The sequence below is a fragment of the Paramisgurnus dabryanus genome, chromosome 19 (genome assembly GCF_030506205.2).
Source record: "Paramisgurnus dabryanus chromosome 19, PD_genome_1.1, whole genome shotgun sequence".
NCBI classification, from domain to species: Eukaryota; Metazoa; Chordata; class Actinopteri; order Cypriniformes; family Cobitidae; genus Paramisgurnus; species Paramisgurnus dabryanus.
This window is the reverse complement of record NC_133355.1, coordinates 15,282,218-15,298,557: the sequence shown is the minus strand read 5'-3', so window position 1 is coordinate 15,298,557 and position 16,340 is coordinate 15,282,218. Positions and strand designations below refer to the sequence as shown.

The window sequence follows — 16,340 nt, the reverse complement described above, 5'->3', positions numbered from 1 at the left end:
AGACAAGGACACTTATAAATAAATGAATGCTGAAGTAGAGGGATGCAAGGGTCAACCCTAAAGCGTTTTGATGCAGAAGCTCTTTGCGTAGGCGGCCACCGTACCTGAGCAGCGAGGGACCTTGTTGTGGTTGCTCCAGGTGCCGTCGGGTTGGCACACAGCGCTGTTCAACTCTTTGGATGACAGTCGGTAACCATCATTGCAGAAGTAGGTCACGCGTGTACCCACCGAATAATCCATGGCAAGCACTCCACCGTTCACGGGAGCCTTGGGCAACCCACAGGAGACAGCTTATGGGTGTGAAAATGAAACAGTCATATGGGGCGTTAAGTCATCAGTACTTTAAAATGTAATTAAAATTATAAAATCTCTCATCATTGCTTATTCCTTGATCAGAACATTTTGCCATGAAAGCACTGAGAATTGGTTTTTCAAATGGCTGGTTTTCAAAGGAGTAATTGAAACTGCATTTGGGTACTTGTAGACACGTCTCTGATAAAGGTCAAAACTATGCTTAGGATGAAAATGAAAATCAATAAACAAAAGGGCGCAAAAATGAACTGAACCACTATATTAAAACACATACAATATATTTCATAACAACTGGCATAAATAGGGTGTTGGTCTTTGCTTTGACCAATTTAAAAGTCTATACTAACCTGCACATAATGCCAATACAAAATAAACAATAAATAAGCACTGAAAGCATTAAAGGGGACATTTCATTTCAAGACTTTTTTTAAGATGTCAAATAAATCTTTGGTGTCCACAGAGTACGTATGTGAAGTTTTAGCTCAAAATATCGTATAGATAATTTATTATAGCATGTTAAAATTGCCACTTAGTTGGTGTGAGCAAAGATGTGCCGTTTTGGGTGTGTCCTTTAACATGCAAATGAGCTGATCTCTGCACTAAATGGCAGTGGCGTGGGATAGTGCAGATTAAGAGGCAGTATTATCCCCTTCTGACATCACCTTTTTTTCACATGCTTGCAGAGAATGGTTTACCAAAACTAAGTTACTGGGTTGATCTTTTTCACATTTACTAGGTTAATAAAGCACTGTGGATCCAATTATAACACTTAAACATGGAAAAAGTCAGATTTTCATGAAACGTCCTCTTTAAAAGATTTTCTGTTGACCAAGTATGCATGTTGTCAGCTCTGCAAAACCAACCAATGGAACGACGCACCTTGCTTCAAGTTTTTCTCCCTTATGCAAGCAGCACAGGAACCTAATATTTATCAAAGCGCTGTACTTTGCGATGACACTAAGTGTGAATCATGGCTCTGTCCGGGCCCTCTAGATTTATCGAGCGGCACCCACTGGTGCATTTGAGAAACAAAGCAGCTCAAGAGTAGTGTTGTTTTTGGCAGCCTGTTTTCATTTTAGTTTTAGTCTAGTCTTTGTGTCAAGCTGTCATTTTAGTTTTTATTAGCTTTAGTCACGTCATACTCTTTTTAGTCTAGTCAAGTTTTAGTCGACTAAAATTCTTGCCATTTTAGTCTTATTTTAGTCAGACTTATCCATTACTATTTTAGTCTAGTTTTAGTCGACGAAAACTGATGACATTTTAGTCTAGTTTTAGTCAGTGATATTGTATTTAGTCTCTTTTTAGTAATGCATTCTATTTAACCCATACAGTATAATGACCTAATAGTATTATAGACAAAACAATATTTTCTTTTAGCCAAACCCATTTCAAACAAAAGTTATATTATTGTTACCTTATAGACCCAAGAATACATCCATTCCAGACATGGAAGATGCTCTGATTTGAATAGATATTTATTTTACTATCCTCTGAGTGAGTGACTTGACTGTTCGTAAGAGTCTACATAAAAGTCTACATAATCAAAACAAAAGTAGTCTAAGCAAACACACACGCACACACACACACACACACACACACACACACACACACACACACACACACACACGCAGACACACACACACACACACACACACACACATTCTGGTTTCCATGTTTTGTGGGGACATTCCATAGACGTAATGCATTTTATACCATACAAACTGTATATTCTATTCCCCTTACCTACCCCATTCCCTAACCCCAACCATCACAAAAACTTGTACCTTAGATTTTCAATAAACATCATCTTGTTTGACTTATAAGCATGTTTCCTCATGGGGACATCAAAATGTCCCCACAAGGTCACAAAAATACTGGTATTCCTATCTTTGTGGGGACAATTGGTCCCCACAACGTGATAATTAGGTCAAATGGGTCACACACAACTATAGTATATGTGAGAATAGAAATATCCTATTGTTAACATTTATAATTGTATTTTGAAAGCAGCACAAACTACAATCATACATATGTAATTATATATTATTATAGTTTATATTTCTGCATCTGTACGTTACCACCAGTGTACCTAATGGACTTTGGCTTAATCTAATGTGACAAAGCTGATCTTAAATGTCAGTATAAATCCAAGCAATTTTGGAGAATTACTAAATGTTTTTCTTGTAAGTAAATTAAAAGTCAGCTTTAAGAAAACATCAGATGTCTATTAAGAAAAGCAAAGTTGGTATGTATGGTTATGTTCTCAACAGTACAGGTGTTTGATTGATTTAATACTCAAGTATTTAGCGAAGTATGTTTTGTTTATTTAAATAATAAATAAGTGTAGTTATTAAGCATATCCAAAACAACTAATGTCTTTAGCATAGATATATTTACAATGTTTCAAAATGCAACGCAGCACATGTCATTTAAACAACTGTTACATGATATAAATTTGTACATTGTTATACTGGTGGTGTCAGCAATCAAAGCTATAGATTTCAACAGGCTTGTTGAACTGACCTGAAAGTGATGCACGGGATTTATTTTGGACTTTTCTTTTACATTTGGAGCCAGAATGCTGCATCTTCCCGGTCGGAATCGCCGCGCGGCTACAGCTTTTCTCATGCAGTGGAAGCGTTTTGTGCAGCATTTAGTGGAAATGTGTTTATCTTCAACAGCGACTGCCATGAAGAGTCGTGTCCGTAAAAGGGAGAGGATCAGGTGCACGAGCAAGGCTTGTGGACCAACTCCGCTTCACCTCTGTAACCGCCCCCGTTTCTCCGCTTTCCGCATGTCTCGCGGTTGCCGCGTACACTGTTTGAAATGCCCATTAACGTGCAAATGGAGGCGTATGATATCAAAGCATCGCGAGAGCAGACTGCTTCGCATGCTTTCTACTCACTCTCGCGGTACTTTCATGTTTTGATTGATCTACGCAGCGCCAACAACACACGTGATCACCTTCAGTCAGGGGGTGGGGGCGCGGAGATGCTGAGATGGGTAAAAGACGAAATAACGTTATAACATTTCGTCTAGTCTCGTTTTGGTCAACGAAAATGAAGAGACATTTTAGCTTAGTTTTTATTTTGTAAACCACTTTTAGTCTCGTTTTTATTCGTCAACAATATTGCATTATACATTTTATTATAGTCATCGTCACATGACCAGCATTTTCGTTACGTCTCGTCTCGTTTTCGTCACGTGAAAAAGGTTCGTTGACGACTATATTTCGTCATACTTTTCGTTGACGAAAGCAACACTACTCAAGAGTCTATGTGCAGTCAGCAATGCTGAAGCTCAAAACCAATCACAGCTATTAGTAACAACAATAACCTCACACTAATTAAAGAGCTTATATCAGGAACAACAGTGTTTCTCATTTCCTTTACTCTTCAAACTGAAAGCTCCAGTAGTGGAGGTATTAAGGCCTGTGGTTTTCTGAGGGAACAGAGGTCAGTTTGGTGCATTAGTGCACAGCTAGGAAGCAGGTGAATCATTATGAATGGCACAGATACATCAATAAGATAGATCTGAAGATTAGATCTTCTGGATCTTACCTTGACAAGCAGGAACAGGGGCGTCCCAGGCATTGAAGCCGAATGGCGTCTTCTTGCAAACAGCAGTGCCCTTTCCAATAAGCCGGTATCCACGGTCACATGCCCAGCGTACCAGACTGTTTAAGTGTCCTCCTGTCTGGCTGCTTATGAAACCATGGACGGGAGAATCTGGGGTGCTGCAGTATAACGCTGTATAGACAGACAGACAAACAGACAGACAGACAGATACAGGACCCCAATAGTTCCTTAATCAACACTCTGATCAGAGCACTGTGACAGAGCACATTCAAGCACATAGGAGTTAAAAAGCCTTAACAACACAAATCAATAGTGTTGTTAAGGCTGAAGAGAATAGGTTATATGTCTGTTAAGCAATCATTTTTCTTTCTGCTTATAATAATTCTGAAAGTAAAACTCCTATGTGCCTCATCCAGCGTGGTGTTTCTGGAAGGACTATTTTCTAGGCCAGATCTGATTTTTTGGAGATGAATATTTTATCATTTGTGAAAAGGTCACAATATCTGATTTATTACTTTTTCTCCCAGTAAATTTAAGGCAAATTGAAAGTTATAGGGCAGAAGGTGTAAAAGAAATATCACTTAGGATTTAAACTGGAAAGTTATCAGATATGGTGCCAGCATATGTCCTCCAGCAATTTATATAGTGTAGACTTTATACTTCTGCTATACTAAATTCACTTTATTTCTTTAGTTCTCCAGTCAAAGTTCATTTCACTTTTTATCTAACATTTACACTATAGTTTGAAAAATTTTAATTTCTTTTAATGGACTGTAAACAAAGGCAACTAAATAATTTCAAATGTGCATTTAAACTCTAAGCTGCATTTACCATATATGCAAATCATGCATATTTCAATTCTTAAGTACATCAAATAATTATAATGATAAACAACTATAACTAAATACCAGTGTTGTAGTTGAGTCCAACTCGAGTTTGAGTCCAGACCAAGAACAGAGATCGAGTGTCAAGTCCGAGTCCTGATAAAGCAATGTGGACTTGGTCTTGGACTACAACACTGCTTAAAGGGACACTCCACATTTTTTGAAAATATGCTCATTTTCCAGCTCCCCTAGAAATAAATATTTGATTTGTACAGTTTTGGAATCCATTCAGCTGATCTCTGGGTCTGGCGGTACCACTTTTAGCATAGCTTAGCATAATCCATTGAATCTGATTAGACCATTAGCATCGCGCTAAAAAATAACCAAAGAGTTCCGATATTTTTCCTATTTAAAACTTGACTGTTCTGTAGTTACATCGTGTCAAAAGACTGACGGAAAAGTCAAGGACTTTGCTGCTGTAACATGACTGCAACAGGTGCAATTATATTATGCAGTGCCCGAAAATAATCCCCTTGGTAACTTTTAATAGCAGGGGACTATTTTCGGGCATTGTGTAATATCATTGTGCCTCCTGTAGCCATGTTATGGCAGTAAAGTCTATGATTTTTACGCAAGAATGAGAGTATAGTTCCTAGCCATATCTGCCAAGAAAATCGCAACTTTTAGTTTTCTGTCAGTCTTAGTACACCATGTAACTACAGAACAGTCAAGTTTTAAATAGGAAAAATGTTCAAACTCTTTGGTTATTTTTTAGCGCAATGCTAATGGTCTAATCAGATTCAATGGATTGTGCTAAGCTAAAAAAGTGGAGTGCCCCTTTAATAGTGGAAAAAATTTACTCAGTTCAATAATAAAATATAAAGACATGACATGCATGTACTGTACACTGCGTTCAGAAAGTATATAAGGTCCCTTTCTTATATTCTACTGTAGTCATAGTCAAATGTATGTTTTATGTTGTGTATTTAAATATCTCATCATGCTTTATGAAAGAACTGAGAAATGACTGTAAAAAAGGATGAGGACAAATCTTAAATGACCATCCGTATTAATTAGCCATGCCAGTGATGTGTATTTAGTGCTAAGACCTCAAATGATCCAAAGCACATAGCAACGACCCAAGGGAATGAGTATAGAGGAAAGTTGGTATTCTAGAATGAGTCATTTTGGACTGAAGTGATAAATGAAGAAGGATAAAATATCTCAATGTTTTAAAAACTGACAGTGTAACCGGATCAAACTATAAAGAGACTGAATACTTTCTGAAGGCACTGTAAGTCACACACTCCGCTGGAAACCAAAAACACGCACACACAGACACATCAATAACCATGTCAATCAAACTTGGCAACAAACCTTGACAGAAACCAAAAATAAACTCCACAAACAGGAAAACCCTTTCATAACCTTATGCTTGGTCTTTCCAAGTCTCACAAAAGACTGATGCTCAGCCTTTGAACTAAAAACAAAGTGTTAACCTGTGGAAGTGGAAATTCTCATATTCTAACTACTGAAATGAACAAGACATTCATCACTGATTTCAGAAGAAAACAACTGACAGGATGCTAAAGCCTAAAAGCCGTGGGAACGTGGGATGTCAGTTTGCATTTCATCTCGGTTCAAAGGTTGTCTGAAGCACAGCCTAACATAACCTCATTCTAACCTGTACCAATCAAAAAAAGGAGACACAAAAGCTCATTTTAAACAGAAAAGGGCAGGTCAAAGAGTAGTTTTTACTGCTACTAAATTCACATTGGTTTGAATGCAAGTTCAGCCAGGATTTGTGTGGGTCAAACAATAAGTAATTCTGAGTTTAGGGCTTGAGATAGAAAAGCAAAGTGAAGCTCAGCGGTGCTTGGTGCCCTCAGGCAGTTATGGGCCTCATGGAAAGACTCAGACTCTTTGATGGAAAGGCAGTTTAGAAAATTTGCTGAAACTAAGCTTCTAAGCACAGACAAAAAGATACTCACTGTAAGGAAAAACTTTAGACACATAGGGAATTCTGAACAATTGAAAGCTTAACTGCTTACAACCGGTCACAATTTGGATACAATTTTTGAAATATTTGCCCAAAATATTCTGATTAAAAAGGCCATTTGGAGACACTAAAGGATCAATTGAAGACTTCAAAAAGTTTTAAAAATTTGCATTTAAGCAAAAAAGGCGATTGCATAGTTGATATGCACACTACCACCCATAAAATTCACAATAAAGTATATGACACAAGAAAGATTGTGTATAAAGATTGGGATCAAAGATTGTATAAAGTTGACAAACAAAATCAAAGTTTCCACAAAAATTTTATTTCAATTCTTGGTCTTGCTACGATTTCTACTATAGGTATATTTCCAAAATTAAAAAAATGTGTATGGTCTATCAATGTTATACTATGTAGAGCAGTGGTTCTCAAACTTTTTCCCTTGTGCACGGTGCATTCCTTTGCGCCCCCCAAAGAAATTTTATGACAAAAAAACGTTCTAAAATGTAACATTTCATGTTATTTAACACCACAAACCACTCGGTGAGTAGCACAGTTTTGAAAATGAACGTTAAGTGTTGTTTTAATGAGATGTTTGTGCATGGTCATTGACTTCCATTCTGAAGCAGTCAAGAGACGCTTCTAATCAAGTCAAAAAGTCAAGACATGACCCATTGTCAAAATTTCAGTGTCCATCACTGTAGTTCATCCAAAACAAACCAGAAATGAGACTCAAAGTGTTAAATACCGGAATTATCCTTTAAGTTGCAGGCAACAATAAGCGGCGTCACTAGTTCAACACCAATGCTTAGGTGCCCGCAGATGTGCCTGCCTATTAATCGTTCTAATTTTGCAGCAAAATCTGCCAAAGCCGATTTTTTTTAAATATGCCAAAAATCTGCCAAATTACCAACAACCGGTCAATGTTTAATACCATGCTAGTCAGAAGACAACACATACAGTCAGAGACATTATACTTGTTAGATCACTGTTACTAGGTTTAGAGTTGGTAGTGGCCATGTGATTGCTGCATTTCAGTCCATCTTTCTTAAAAGCAGCAATTTATCACTAAAACCACCACTAGGGAAAGGCCTCCTTAAGTGACCACCGAAAGCCCTCTGCTACTGCCGACCACACACAAGTGAATTTTGAGGCAAGGAGCAATATGTGTGTCTGAGGTCCCCAGGTATGTCTGATATCCACAGTGGTAACTGTAGTATCACTACACATTGCATTACTGAGCTAGTGGGTCTCAGTTTCCTCTTGTGTCAGTATGATTTTCCAAAAATCTTTAAAGCGCATGACCCCAGCTGCAAAGGTCAGCTGTCAAACATACATAAGCTACACTTTGCAGTAAGGAAGTGTGTACTTCTCTCTTGGGCGTGGAAGACAAAATAAATCCATCATGTACTGCATGTCTAAGTTTAACAGACACAGTCACTTTTACACACAAAAAAACGTAATCGGCACTGGCACATGCACATACACATACTCAACTTTGACTGTAAAGTATACGTAGATGGGTAGTTGATGCAATCAAATGTAATGTTTTCCACCTACATCAAGAAAGTTATAGCTTGTATGAAAACTCTTTGATGGTTTTCTGCTTGTACTAGTTTATTTAAACTGAGTCATTTTAGAAGCATAAACATTCCTCTAAATTATTATGAGGTTAAAAGCTGCATGAATAATAATTAAAAACAGCTTAATGACATTTGCTTAAAATAGTAAAGTAGATATTCTTATATCAACTACCCACAAACACACTAACTCTTTCGCAGCCCACAACATGCATGCGTACACAAATTCAACACGAGAGAAGGAAATCGTGCAAGCAATAAAAAGATTTAAGTGGATACATACTTTGATACTCACCGACATAGCGGATACGAAACCCCCTCTTATTGGTGCCATGGTCGGCTGACCAGCGCAGGAGCAGCTGGTGGCCGGTGGTGGTTATGTTGAAGGGTCCGGGAAGGTCACCGCTCAGTGTGGCCAGTGTCTGACTGTGAATTGTGGGTCCTTCAAATGAAAAAGTATGAGAGACAATTTTCAGGAGTACTGTTACATCCAATTACACATGTCAGAAAAGATGAAACTCATGAAAGTAGGTTGACGCTTAAGGGGAACACAATTCAACGTCGCTCTTCACATTTCTTTTGGGAAATATCTTGAAAGCAGCCAAAGCAGACAAAACGTTAATAATGAGTGTCTTTTGGCGAAGACTGGGGACGACTCGCAGAATATCGACTCTTAGTAGACAAGTGGTTCTCGACTGATAAGTTGTGACCCAAAAATGAGTTGCTGGTTATTAAGAGCGAAAATAAATGTTAAATGCAAACTTAGAGGTCCACTGTTTTGCTTTGCTTTTATATTAATTTTGTACTGTTTTGGTTTGCCACTTGCCTAATTTAAATTCTGGAACCTGCAATCAGCTCGTTTTACTATTCATACAAAACGAACAATATTACAGCATGTAAATGAGAAAACATCTACCATCAAAGACTTCCAGAATGTCGTATTCTTTCTCGGTTTGGAAAAACTCAAAATAGAGAGTGATATTGTAACCCTTCTCCACGTTGATGCTCCACGAACACATCTGTAGATTGGGATAACTGTCTGGGTATCCTGGGCTCAGAATCACCCCAGATGAATCAAATCGTACATCATGAGCAGGACATTGCACTGTGGAAAAAAAACAAACACATATTTTATTGTTTATTAATTGTATACAGAGCATCTATCTATAAAGAAATTAGAGATGTGGAAACACTACAAATAATACACAGGATTATCTCTAATATTCACTAAGGTCATGTCAAAGATTCAAATTAATGTGAAATTAATGTGAAATCAAACTTTGATGCCCCTAATCTCAAAATTAGATTATGAGTAGCAGGGCTTCTATTGAATCATGAAGCGAATCTTTTTAAAATTCACAAAAAAACAGACAAATGCAAATTAGGTGTGTTTCCATCTTGTTAGAGCGAATGGCGGTGGTTTTGGTAACCTATTAAACCAACAGTAAATAAAACAAGGCACGCCAGGACTGCATTTGGTTACAATTTGGCAAGTTATACATTTACTAGCAGTGCATCTTTTAATTTTTGATGCAGGCACTAGCAGAAAGGGCATTGCGATGATGTTGAGCCCCATATATGGGAAAGACAATGTCAGCGGATACAGATAGATGTTCAGTCACATGGGTTTAATGTTCACAAATCGCCCATCAATTTACTATTTTTCGCAATTTTTGCAGATTAAAGGATTTTTATTTGAAATTTGTTGTTTCCATCACTCGCATCTTTTGCGAAACTTCAAAATGCGCATTAGGGGGATGGACACCCAGCTAGTGCAATTTTTTTTGCAATTAGGTGGGTGATTCTTGCGAAATAAGACTTATGAATAATAATAATGTCATGAAACATTTTGATAAAAAAAGTAAATGCTATCAAAAAAAGAAGCATACAGTTACAAACATCTCTTCATGTACTATTTTGCACATGATTTCAAATGACATCATACCAACCAATTTTGTAGTTTTTTTCCACATTTAGGGGAAAATTTTCATTACCGCAACGGGTCCATGAATGGATTTGGGTTCTTTGACATGGAAATATTAAAAAAAAAAAAAAAAAAAAAAAAAAACGCTTGCATTTTATACTATAAACATTTACAGTAAAGAAACATGTGTATTTGGTGAATATTGGTAAATGTAGAGACAATAATAAGGAATAGAAATGTGTCCAAGACCAAATTTCTCATCATCCGCAACAATTTTCAATCATTGTTTAAGCCCTCAAGGAACTAACATTTAAAAAAACAAAAATTGTTGGAAGGGACATAATTGACTGTGACACTAAAGATGGCTGCCAGGTAAGCAGTTCTTATTTTTTCTCTCTAGATAAAAATTAAAATTTTGTTTGTCTCATTACCTAAACATGAGTTTGTAAATGCATATATTTAATGTAATATCATCTTGCGGTAATGATAATTTTTGATAATGACAATCTAAAAAAATTTACATAATTCTATAGGAAATATTTTTTAAATCCTTTACAAATAATGGTTATAGTATTAGTAAGTTCAGACATTATTCTTATATGTGCAGGGCTTTTTAAAAATTCTGATGCTGGACACCTTCTAAATCTGGATTTTGTGAGAATCACCCAGTTGGAGCTTATTTCCTTCAGACATGTACAAAGTCTTGCAGTCTTATTGTGAACAATACTGTGTATATAATATTTTATAACTTATTTTTAACTTATTTAAGTAAATAGTCTATATCTTGAAAGTTTGTTGTATAATGCGATAAAGAGATTTATACATTTTGAATGGTGGCTAAGTGTCCATAAACTGTGCTACCACTGTAAATTGAGCTAAACACTTCTTCAGTCCTTCAGTTTAATGACACAGCTGTTCAATACATAAACTCTCTTAGAACTTGAAACCTAAACCTATCTTTTTGATAAAACGCTTTGCTTTTAATGCTTTCAAAATGGTGTAGATTTCTCTAAATGTATGAATAAAAGTGACTTCTATTTTAAAGTAAAGTAGAAAATCAACAGTTGGTTTGTTGGCACCATATATCTCTTAAAAAAACTTTATAGGGGGCAATGACACTCTCACATTTACGCTTTAAAAAAATAAAGCCACCATTTTTCATGAAGTCAGCCTGAAATGTTTTATACTCGGCAAAAACACTTCACGAGGACTCAGTTTGTTTATTCCTCTCTGATTTAATGTGCATGACAAATGATTGAACCACCGTTTCCAGGCACTTTCCTGAATCTAAGCATAGGACAAATTCTAACAAAGTGAGTGCTCTCTCATGGGAAAGCTGAGAGAAGGATGGAGCCATGAAAGATTAATGGCAGCAGCTGTCTGAGCCACTAAACTCAGTGAGAAACGCATCGCTCAACAGCGCAGAAACTGAGGGAAGGGACGGTGATGGGGAATGACTGAGCTCTCATGGCCTATGAGCAATATGGCTTTTGATCACATTTTATCCTCCATTACATATATGATACTTGTCTGAGTGATTTCAGCTCATAGTCTCGCTTTTCCGATAACTTGTGATTTACTTTTAAGCGGAGGCTGGTCATTTCTATGGCAACATGCACATTGAAACCTTTAACCCTTACTTTGTGCCATGTTGTGCAGCACCGGCGTGTTAAAGGAGATGTGATAGCCGCATTACCCTAATATGAAAGTAAAATGAAAGCTGTGGCATATGACGTTAAAATGAACGTCTACCTTGGCAGGAAGGTGGATTTCCGTCCATCTGTAGCCTCTCCCCCAGCCTGCATGTTAAAATTTCGCTGCCCACTAGGGTAAATCCGGGGTGACATCGATACCGGATAATATCACCTGAATAGGAGAACAAGAGAGAGGGTTGTGATGATTAAGCATCTGTCTAATTAGGTGGGACAGCTAACCCACATGCCTTTAATAGAAATAGATGGCAGATATGTGGCGATATATATATTTTAATCTTTACTTGAATGAGTTGATAATTGAAGTGTAAAACAGCGGCGTATGCAGCAGGGTCTAATAAATTGCTTAAATTCTTATTGCATGACAACACCCACATCCAGCTTAGCACCTATCTGAAAATAATCAATCTGAAGAACGTCCAATGCGTGACACGTTGGTGTGTTCTCAAAGAAACGTTTCTATGCTATGCCTGTGTCTAAGCGACATGGCAAGGTGAATCCAGCTGAATGCATAATAACATGCGTAACATTTACTATTTTATGTGCAGTGCAGTGATTTTTTACCTATCTCTAACTCATTGTCTTCCATCAGGATATCTGCGTTTGACACCTCAGGTGGAGGCTGGCAGACCCGTAGCTGGTAGGCTGCAAAGAAGGAAAGATGAAATTAGAAAGACTTAGATTTCAGAGATTTTAAGCATTGCATGCAGCCTGTGTGACAGTTGCAAATGCTGAAATGCAATTAAAAGCAACCGAGCATCTGTGTGTGTGGTTTACTGGAGGGGCAACCTTCCGATCTCTCTGAGGAAGCCAATACGGAAGTGATTTCAACTGCAATTCATTGACTGGCCGCTAGAGGCTGGCTCCAATTCCAATAGACCCCCCATGTTAAAATGCCCAGCTTTACAGCAGAAAATAATATGTTTACAGCCTGTTTTTGGTCTGTATAGCTAATTTTGCCCTTCATGACAACTGTGAGGGGGGTGAATTTTTTTTTAACTCATCCGTTTAAATTATATTAAGCCTTAAATTCAGCATAAATAAGGGCGTGGCCACTTGAGTGACGGTTGAACAGCCGCTGCTGTCATTAGAGTCAAGCTAGGCAGGCGTGGTTTTAGCAACCAGCCACCTTAGCTTCACCCACGTCCCGCCTCTTTACCCATTTTCGGATATCTGTGGGTGTTGCGCAGTGACTCGCGGAAACCTATGGGTGACGTCATGGAAACTCCGTCCATATTTTTTTTACAGTCTATGTTACCTAAAGTGAATACTCAGTTTACATACACTGAAAAAAAGTGCAGCATTTCTGTCAAAACATATATTTTTATGTTACTTTAACTTAACAAATTAAGTTAAACAATTTCAACTTGTTTTTATAAGTTATGTCAACTTATCACAGCTCATTGACGTGCAAAACCAAGTTGTTTTAACTTCATGCTGCATGTTTTGAGGCAAATGGAAAACCACTCCCCATACACAATCCTTAAGAAGTGTATTGTGTATTTAAAACAAGTCACATCAATTTCTTATTCATGCATTTATAAAGCTGCATTTTGTTTGGTTAAAAATAAACAAAAATTAGTTATATATTAACTATTTCCCCGCCATTGACAAGTTAACGTCAATTAAGATAAAACGCTTCCCTGCCAATGACAAGTTTTTCCGGCATTCAGTAATTTCGCTATTATACACAAGGTGGCGCTCTTACCCAACTTATAAAACCCAGAAGGAATCCCTTAGGGCACACATTTCAAACTCTGTGTATGTTTTGAGGATCACTCTGAATCTGATTTCTATCAAAAGTCCTTCACAAAAATGGGATTATCTTAGCTTTTTGCTCAAAAAGCCATATTTGAGAGATGATAAAAGAAAACAAATAAAGGTAGGATGAAACTTTTTTTTTTTAAAGAAAATGGTCTGTTACTTCATTGGATATATTGTATGTTTATATATTTAAAGAAGAATATTTTCTGGAAGGCATTAAACTTTTGTGAAAATCATAAAAAATGCTGCAGCTGGTGGTTAAGACTTATTAAAATTTTCGGACCATTTTTTTCCGACCAAGGGCAAGGGAAAGAGAAAACCAAGAGCAGTCTTGTGCCGTGGGTTCTAAGGCTTTAAAGACCCTAAGCAGTCCAAGGCTCTGAAGCCCCACAATCCCATAATCCCACCATTCACCATGATCAAAACTTAGGTTTATCACTCCTTAACATCTCTTACATACACATTCACAGCCGACACATGAATTAACAAGTGAACATGCCAGGGTTGTTACAATCGCTAAGAACAAAACACAAACAGCCGACTTACATAATGAGCGAATCACTTAAGAAGAGAGGGAATTAACTGAACATTATCCGGATCTGGACTGCATGAGTAATGGATTTGTTTTGTGAGTATAACAACACTGCAGCCTTTTCCATGCAAATATATAGATAACTGTGAGTGTTGATGATAATTACTGAGTAGCTATGTACTGCGTAATTGGCACTTTAATTATTCTGGTATTAATGAAATCCGTGAACGCAACAGGACCTCAGAGCTGAAGAGCTGATTTGAGATTTGACATGAAGCTGTAATTGTCAAGAATTCAGGACGATTAAGATGGATATCAGAGCTCTCCGTCTTGAGGACATCAGGAGCTGATAGATGAAGACACTGGGTTTGTCTTCTCTTGCCTAATGGTCAGCCAAGTTTAGCTTTAAAAGACAGGACTGAAAAAACGCTAATTAGCACGTGGCTCCTTCTCGGTTTAGTTGAGATTTAGTTGAGTTGTGTTTTTGGGGGTACAGTAAGTGGCCAAAATGGAACGGCAACGAAAGGGACAGAAAGCTGAGGGTAGAAAATCTGATCAAAAGCTGTGTTACTAAAGTCATTTAGCTCCAAAAGAATAGACTTTACTGGAGAAAAACAGATGACGTGCATAATTAAAACCAAACAAAACAATAGAAACAAACAAACCAAGGAGGAATTATCAAGAATGAATTGCTTTTGTGCTGATAGTGCTGTTTATGCGCCGTCTGCATTGTTTTAGAGCCTGACTCAGTCTATGCAAACAAGATAACGGTATACGTACAGACCTACAAAATCTGTGCTGAATGTAATTTACATGCATGGCTGTTGTTGCAATGCTCAATAGAAAACAAACTCTTTAAATAAAAGTAATTTTACTGTCAGTTTTTTGCTTGTTCTAATAGTGCAACGTTCATTGTTGAAAGCAAATAGCACTTTTTTATACAGAATTTTGTGAATAAGATGCAATCTATAATTAACTTCTACAAAGCATGGGGCGTAACTATGCTGGAAAAATACAATGGCTGTGTCCAAAATGGCTCCATACCTTTATCCACTATTTCTTACAGTACTTTGCTAATATAGTCCACATGAATTAGTGAATGAAAACAAGTGAGTGAATTTGGACACTATGTGTCAGGACGTGGGAGTTCTTTTGGCAAGTGCTTCACAGTGAAGGGGTAGCAGCTAGCCGATGAGTGCATAGGCGCCGATGGCTGGACACCAAGGGAAAAACGGCAGATATGCCCAAAAGTTTTTTAGCAAAATGCATCTAAAACTTTCCTCCTCCTTTCCAAAGTGCTTGGGCGCACTTGTAGCGTCTGCTGTTGCTAAGCAACCTAAGCATTACATGACGTTGTGCCAAGCACCCACTGGTGGAAAAAGAAATTGACGCCTCTACATTGGTTGTACACTCGTTGTTGCAGTGCATTATGGGATTGAAAAAGCATTCAATAATGTCCACTATAATTTCAGACACAACACAGTGATTTAATTTTTATATGGCACAGCAATATTTTAGCGCCTGGTTACACTTGTTGGTGGAGAAATAAGACAAAAAAGTAATACTTCACATGGCTCATCTGTTTGTATATCTGACTCTAAGTTTATACGCTTTATGCAATTTTCCTTTGACAAATCAGTGAATCTTGGAAGTGGAACTAAATAGCGTGTGTGTTTCTGAAAGCCATTAGAATGAGACTGGAGTTAAGTCTTTAAAATTGGACAGCCTGGTGCTTTGCTAACGCACAGATGCCTCTTTGATGTCCTTGGTGTCTGGGAGGAATATTGAGTAAAGTCCCACTAATAAACCTGAGTGAATTTGAGTGGAATGATCTCTGCATTTGAGAGCCCATTCCGAGCTCATAATGATATTCGGTTGATTCCTGCCTAAGCTGCTTTAGCTAGATTGGCTTAAAACACTTGAGGATGCAACATCAGAGAACAGATTGCCAGAACTGACAGAGGCGTAATATGATTAGATAACATAATAAATACTAGATGAATATTTCCATTTATTGGCTAGTCATTTTTACTAATTCATACCAAAGCAGTCATAATAAAGTTGTCCTTCAGAAGCAGCGTTCCATTTACTCGGAATTAAACAATCAAAGCTTAA

At 37.4% G+C, this 16,340-nt stretch overlaps 1 protein-coding gene across 5 annotated transcripts in view; it reads right to left on the bottom strand.

The window, feature by feature from the left end:
* Positions 1–16,340, bottom strand: part of csmd3b (CUB and Sushi multiple domains 3b) — a 502,030-nt gene that overhangs the window by 57,117 nt on the left and 428,573 nt on the right. For 3 of the 5 annotated variants that reach the window (XM_065290793.1, XM_065290794.1, XM_065290817.1), the window contains exons 45-50: positions 12,494–12,574; positions 11,970–12,083; positions 9,210–9,398; positions 8,577–8,735; positions 3,873–4,061; positions 105–290 (exon numbers count right to left, since the gene is read on the bottom strand). In XM_065290793.1, the coding sequence (XP_065146865.1) occupies positions 105–290; positions 3,873–4,061; positions 8,577–8,735; positions 9,210–9,398; positions 11,970–12,083; positions 12,494–12,574 (918 nt within the window). The remainder of the gene's footprint in view (positions 1–104; positions 291–3,872; positions 4,062–8,576; positions 8,736–9,209; positions 9,399–11,969; positions 12,084–12,493; positions 12,575–16,340) is intronic. The other 2 variants (XM_065290799.1, XM_065290807.1) reach the window with 1 other exon arrangement.